Genomic DNA, 7,500 nt, shown 5'->3' with positions numbered 1-7,500 from the left:
GGTTGACTCAACCTGTGTGTTGTGTGTCTGTGTGTACCACACTATATAAGCATGGAGAAAAGAAGAGCAAAGAATTGTCTGAGGATTTGATAAACAACATTGTGATTGAAATTGAAAAGCATGGACAATCTCAAGGCTACAAGTCCATCTCCAGAGATCTTAATGTTCCTGTCTCCACTGTGCACAGCGTTATCAAGAAGTGCCACTGTAGCTTACCTCCCTGGATGTGGACAGAAGAGAAACATTGATAAAAAAAGAAATGTAATTGAAATTCAAGCTGACCTGCAGTGTCAGCTCACATTATCTGTTGCAATCTGAATGAAATGGGACGCTGTGGTAGGAGACCCAGGAGGCCCAAGAGCCAAGGACCACTTGAGCAGAGCTCCAGAAATAACTGGAAGGAGTGGGTACTGGGTACAGTTGTCACAAAGAAAACAATGCACTCCACCTCCACGGTCTCCATTCGTGACCACCACAGAAGAGTTACTGAAGGAAAGGCATGCTTGTTTGAAGGTTGCTACAGAACATTTGGAGAAGCCTGTAGATTACTGGGAGAATGTAGTCTGGTCAGAAGAGACAAATACTTTACTTTTCCGCAACAATATGACACGCCATGTTTGGAGGAGAAATGGCTCTGCATATGAGTATAAACATATCATACCTACAGTGAAGTTCGGAGGTGTATCTTGCCATCCACCAGGTTGATGAGCATGAGACAGGGGTGGATCTTCCAGCAGGACAACGATCCAAAACATGCTGCAAAAGAGACTCTCAATTGGTTCAAGAGGAAGAAAATAAAGGTGATGGACTGGCTTTGTCAATCGCCAGTCATAAATCCAATAGACAATTTGTGGAAGGAACTGAAGATCAAGATTCACCAGCGGCGCGCCCCCATAATCAACAAGGTTTATAGACAGACTGTGTTGCAACGAATAGTGGACTGCTGATTCACATGCTTAGTATTCAAATGTATTGATTGTAAGTCGCTTTGGAATAAGGCGTCTGCTAAATGCCAAAAATGTAAATGTAAATGTAAGAATGGGCCAAACAGGGCCGGCCGCTGGCATAAGCAGTCTATGCGGTTGCTTAGGGCCACAACCACTAGAGGGGGCCACACTTTTTCTGCTGATTTAGAGCAAGGTACAACCCGTCAATCAAAAACTCTGCTACCCCCGTCGCGAAACACTTGCCAATGAAAAAGTCAGCTAGCACCAAAGTCCATCAAAATCCCAAGATCCCACCTGATCACTGAGAGAATTTCTTTTTTCGCACAGGAAGCGTCTTAAAGCTGTCATTGGAAACAAAAGCTTCTCCACCAAGTATTAAATACATATCAATACTTCTTTCCCCTTTATTGCAAATAACTTTTTATGAATTGGAGCTTTACAAAATGTTTTGCTGTGTAGTTTTATTGAGTTCATATCAATGTCTGGTCTAAATTTCATGTGAATACCTGAAATGGCAATATGTTGACCCCACTGTATCTTCGGACAGTGACAGTTGCACCTGTTGTATACTGTATGTAGAGGGATCTACCATAGAAGCTACAACAAACCAATAAAATAAAATAAAACATGTTGTGAAGAAGAATAAGATCAAGAGTAAATGAAGATAGTTTCATGCATTGTTTTGTTCTGTTTTATTATTATATTTTCAAAGACAAAAATGTTACTTAGTAAATCTGGCGCCACCTGTACAAGCTCCTGCCTGCCCTTGATTCAACCTCATTGTTGAAAGTTTCCTTCTCCCCTTATAATACATACATTTCATTCATCGTAGATTTCTTCCCAAAGACACTGCCACCCCCCCTTGACATTGGATCCTCCAGAAATGAGAGGACTGAACCCTCAATTGTGTAAACAACACATCAGGCACTTCACAGAGAAGAAAAACAACTGATTATTAATATCCTCTTTCCATATATCTCTCACTCAAGTTCTCTTCAGGACAAAATAATATAGGGCTACTGATGTGATTGTCCCCCAAGAGATTATTTCATCGTTGCCTGTATCAATCACCATACGAAAGGCCAGTGTTGGTTTCATGAAATTCAAATTAAGCATTTTCATGCAAAGTGAAAGTGAAAGCCACCATGTTGATTTGAATAGAGACCTATGCAATATATATCAGTGCCAAGAGAAACATTTTCTTTAAAAAATGGGGGGATTTTACGCCAACCTCCTATGTGTTAGTTCAGTAATTGTCTGTCTGTGGGTGGGTGCATGTAAAGTTCGGCCGACTGAAGATAATAATTTTCTCTCTTTACTAAAAGCAATGGATAATGGCTTCCCTCAGATAAACACCATTACCTGTAGTAAAACATTCAAGTCCTTAGAGTCACTTCAATCAAATATGAAATAAAGTAAACAATTTACTGAGGAAGACACAATCAAGTCGGGAGAACTGGGTTAACAAGTGTTAACTTAAAGATAAATGATGTTAAGTGTGCATTTAGCTGTGAACATCTGTCAAAAGATACTTGTCGATATCTGATTGAGGTTGTATTCAGTGTAATGACAGCTCTTCAGGGAGAAAGCCCAGCGAAATGGAATAACCGTGCCATTAAGGTACAATTACCTACAGTAGATGAGCAGGCAGGGGGATGTAGATACTGATATTATTGCATGTTAGGTTCTATTATGTTCCTTTTCAGAACATTGTAGACGGCATGAAATTAAATCGATTAGAGCACTTCAACTTCGGAGCCTCAAGCCTACTTGTCAAGTGTATCACAGGTATCACAGGGAGTGTTAGTACTCCTTGGCAGTCTAGCATGTCAGTCTGTTTAGTATGCAGACTGCACAGTATCCTTCACTGATGGATGTTGAGTGACATCAAAAATTCAGAGAGCCGAGGCCAAACCGCAGGAAAGGAAAGATTGAAAAGTAAATCTTCAAACAACAGAAGCAATAGCCGAAATGATTAATTAATATTTAACATGAGTGACGTGGACATCAAAAACCAGCGGATGAGGGTGGCAGGCCTGTGTGTGTGTGTGTGTGTGTGTGTGTGTGTGTGTGTCTGTCTGTCTGTCTATGTAACAGTTTAGACCAATCTATATTCCAGAACCTTTTTTGGCAAATAAAAAAACTATTGGTCATAGCCACTTCATCACACCTGGACAGAGCAGCAGTGCATGAACTGCGTGTATAATCTGAAAGTAAATGGCACATAAGTGGAGGTGTGCAATTACAACATGAGGCTCAGACTCATGTATTGGTAGAAACACACTCCATGGGAAAAGAGCCTGAAGGCAACCCAGATAGCCACCTGTGGATGTTGTGAAATGTCATCTCAAAACCACCTGTGGATGTTGTGCAATGTAAGGTTGACGTCGGTGTTCATTACGGCCAGAGCTCACTAGGAAACCTTGATGAGACATATTTCAAAACATGGCCCCAAACTGCCTCCAGTTGCAAGGTTTCAAAATATTAGACTAATTGGAGAGGGAACGTACCAGAAGGTGTTAATTCCCCTCAGGGGAGCCTGTTAAATTGCAGCTCGCGGCCTTGTGTTTATAAAAAATCCCTCGGATGTCAAACTCAGACCTGGTATTCACTGCAATGTTATTATCAGCAAGATCAAAAGATGACGCTAAGGTCAGCTGAGACTAATCAGCTAATCATTCCAAGAGTGAAAACAAAACACGGCGCAACAGCTTTTAGTCACTCTGCCGCGTGCTCCTAGAACAAACTCCCTGAAGAAATCAAACAGGCCCAAACCGTAAAGATATTTCAATCTAAGCTAAAAAACCATCATGTTTTGCAACAGTTATGATTAAACACTAACACTTCCATCCATGTCTTTTTTATTCATTTTATATATCTATTCTATCATTTTACTTTTATTTTTTAATCTGTTTACTTTTATCCTCTTGATGTATCTTTTTAATGCTGTATGTGAAGCACTTTGAATTGCCCCTGTTGTATGAAATGTGCTGTACAAATAAACTTGCCTTGCCTATGAAAACAATATTATAATTTTCATGATATTAACCCTCGGTTTTGCAAGTACATTACTTCAATAAATACCTTCATTTGAAACAGAAGGACGCTCTTCGGTTTATTGTGTTTTCATCACAATAACAACATCATCAAGGCTAGTCAAGCTGCCATCCCTGTCTCAGGATGTTCACACATCATTAAAATGAGTAAAAAAACCACAGTTCTACTCTTAAATTTAAGGCACAAATGAAGCTTGCGTTAGTTCAGGTGGGACACTAAGTCGAATGGCGCAGGTGACTGACAGCTGACACCATACACGTATGCAAACATTATCACATGTTCAGGGAGAACGCTTAAAAGCAGCCGCTACGTCCACTCCACCATGGAAAACAATGTAACGCCACTGATACTTGTTTAGTGAATTAATTGATACTTGTGTAGTGTTTATTTTTGTGCTTTAATAGTCACCGTTTATACTTTATGACTCTTTTATTTTTGATTGCAGAAAAACCATCCTTGGTGGATGTTGTTGTTTCTTTTATTTGGTGACTTATTTTGTTTATGATTAATAGGAGGCATTTGTTTGTTAGTTCTAATTCAGTTTTTATGTCATTACCATAAGACCTCTAAACTGTCATGGCCAAATAAATATCTTTAATTTACTCATACCAACTGTAATTTGTTACTTCTTCACCCTAGAGAACAATTTTTATGTAATTACCATAAGACCTCTAAACTGTCATGGCCAAATAAATATCTTTAATTTACTCATACCAACTGTTATTTGTTACTTCTTCTCCCTAGAGAACAAGAACGTAACACCATGAGAGTTATAATTGATTGTCGTCCCACCCACCTCCCCAGCCTCCACCCACTCGATTGCTGTGAATTTAACCTACCGGTACCTACAGGAGGTGGGGGGGGGGTTACAGGCTCCCTGCCTTCTGCTATTTTGTATTTTATGTTGTTAAACTTCAGGCAGGCAGCTGTACAGAACGGAACTTATGTATTATAATTTATTCATTAAACAATGATTCAACCGACGTAAGTGTCCTGACTGAACCTTAAAAATGTAATTTGAATTTGAGTGCTGCGAGATGGCCATAATGTATTTCCCTCTCTGTAAACCTTGTAAACATTGTGACAGCATGTCCCTGATTGGCGTTCGGTTAGGATTTCTCATATGAATTTCATGATCACTTTGTCTTCTTGCTTCTTGGCTTTTTGTTCTTCCCCCCTGCCTTGGAAGCCTCATCCTGTGAAACAATAACAACGAACAAAAGAGAACATCAAACAAATTATTATGGTGCGCCGCTACAATTGACAGCTGGCGAAAGATATTCTATTTCAGTCACTTCATTTTTAATTGAATTTGTGTGTGTATGTGTAAGCTTTTTGCATAACAAAGACTTGTTTGAGGTGTTAAAAAGCAAAACCAAACCACGGTTTGATTCCCCTGATTGCACCTTGATTATATTTTTGTACACATTGGCATAATAATTCAGCAAACAAAAGCAGCGCATTTTATCAGTTCTATCAGTTCCTCGACTCAGTAGTTACTCATGTTTTGACAAAAGTCATACTTCCTGGTTCCCTGCTGAGCTCACTCTGTACCGCTTAACTGTTAGTCATCTGTTCTGCAGTCTGGCAAAAATGTATACAGTTTACATCAAGCGTCTACCATTAGGCCTAGACTCTAGAGGACATCCTCAGGGCCGGTTTACACCGCATGCGGGAACCTCATCAGCGCGTGTGCTTTTCATTTCGGTGCCCATGTTAACGGGTCAGAACCGCCATACTGCCACGGCACGCCAGCTAAGGAGTCTCGCCTATGTTTTCCGCGTGCTGCGCGCGCAATGGCAAAACTCAATGTACAAAGATAGGGCTGGCTGTAGCAGCTCTGCAGTTAGAGCCACAAAAGACAAGGTGGCCAGCATGGAAGCCACAAGCGCGAGCAGCCGCAGCAGTTCAGCCACGCACACGCACTGCGTGTACACAGGCTTCAGGATCCGAGGGCAATATTTGAGTTGACATGTCTCAGACAGGGCTACCTTATCACGAGACCATGATTCCAAATCACCTCCACTACATTTGTATTCCAGTGCCCTCCACTGAAACATAAATTGTATTATGTATGTATTAACTGTATATGAAGCCGGTTTGCATGGACACTAAAATTCCCTAATAGACAGTCTAGTCTTTAATCTGACCTGGGCAGTAATGCAGTAGAGCACTAGTCTGACTGAGGGAAATGTCTAGGTAATAATTTGCAACCCATAGATTAATGTTAATATGGACATTCATATAATGAGTGGGTGAATGTTTACTGTATGCTACTATGCCATGTCATTAATTTCTGGGATGGAAGTCCAGTGTGAATCTAAGCCAAATGTAGCCAAATACTGTTTGATCACTGTGGTTAATTTCAATTTGTAAGATGGGTATGTTCATAATCAACGTTGATCAGAGATAATTTTCCAGCTTCGGTTGGACAATAAAGTCTAAGTTCTATTCTAAATCTATTACATTTTATTCAGCATGCAAGGGTGGAGAGAGAAGGGTCTCACTGAGGAGGAGGAAGTGTAGCCCTCCTGGACTAGGACGTTTCTGGCACAGTTGTTGATGTGTTTGAAGCGGTCTGGACCCAGCAGAATCCCCCCGTACCAGCGACTCACCACCACAAGCACGTTCCGGACATCAAGAATCTGAGGAGGGGAAGCAAAATGTATGTGGGTCCAGTGGGACACGACGACAACTGTGTGTTTGTGTGTGGGGCTTAACACTAGAACAGCCGTGCCTTTTTTACTTTCCAAAAGAGCCGCCTTGGGGCGCCTCGGGGCTCAAGCTGCTATTTACACACAACGACCACTAGTTGGCTGCTTTTAAATTAGCCTGCTTCCTACACAGAAAAACTGCAAAATAGCTTTACACTAGCTTATCCTGATGTGATTTTGAAAATGTAAGGATACTGGGTGGTAGAACGCACATATCTCGGAAAAGTCACGAAAGGAGGGTCCTGAAATTTGATCGAGTGCAAAGATAGCACATTTTTCCTTTCTCACATGCTGATGGCTACCTCGTGGCTGTTCTAGTGTCAACAGATACTTTCTGCAAACTAAACCAAACAGTCAACAAGTGTGTCGGAACAGTAAACTAAAGTATAGTGTGTCAAGGATTTTGACCAGCTTTGCAGGTCACACCACCAGTCCATTTCCCCAAATATGTCTTTGATAGAGACGTTTGATAGACCTGATGTGGCAGGTAATGACTCAGCGGCGCTACAGTAGTTCACACAGGCAGGATGCGTGAGAGAGAATGAGCCTTTATTAGGGACAGATCTGCCCATTAGATGTCAATCAAGAGCCCCAACACATCTCAGTAGGGGAGAATTATGCCTCTGCTAGACACACACAAATCCAATCTTCCGGGAAGCAGGGAGCCTCCATCTGGCTGTTTATTCTGTTAATAAGAGCCTTCTTCTATATTCATCACCTCTCATTCAATCCCTCTCCGAAATGAATATAGCTTCATTCTAAATTAGGGAAGAAGGGGGCTG

At 41.1% G+C, this 7,500-nt stretch overlaps 1 protein-coding gene across 1 annotated transcript in view; it reads right to left on the bottom strand.

Moving 5' to 3' along the window:
* Positions 1–4,059: 4,059 nt before the first annotated feature.
* impact (impact RWD domain protein) overlaps positions 4,060–7,500 on the bottom strand; it is a 19,085-nt gene continuing 15,644 nt past the window's right edge. Inside the window, exons 10-11 of the mRNA XM_080539481.1 lie at positions 6,512–6,649; positions 4,060–5,200 (exon numbers count right to left, since the gene is read on the bottom strand). Coding sequence (XP_080395607.1) covers positions 5,141–5,200; positions 6,512–6,649 — 198 coding nt within the window. The 3' untranslated portion in view covers positions 4,060–5,140. The remainder of the gene's footprint in view (positions 5,201–6,511; positions 6,650–7,500) is intronic.

Source organism: Nansenia antarctica, assembly GCF_963989245.1.
Source record: "Nansenia antarctica genome assembly, chromosome: 1".
Classification (NCBI taxonomy): Eukaryota; Metazoa; Chordata; class Actinopteri; order Argentiniformes; family Microstomatidae; genus Nansenia; species Nansenia antarctica.
The sequence above is the reverse complement of the archived record's forward strand: the minus strand, read 5'-3'. Positions and strand labels throughout refer to the sequence as shown.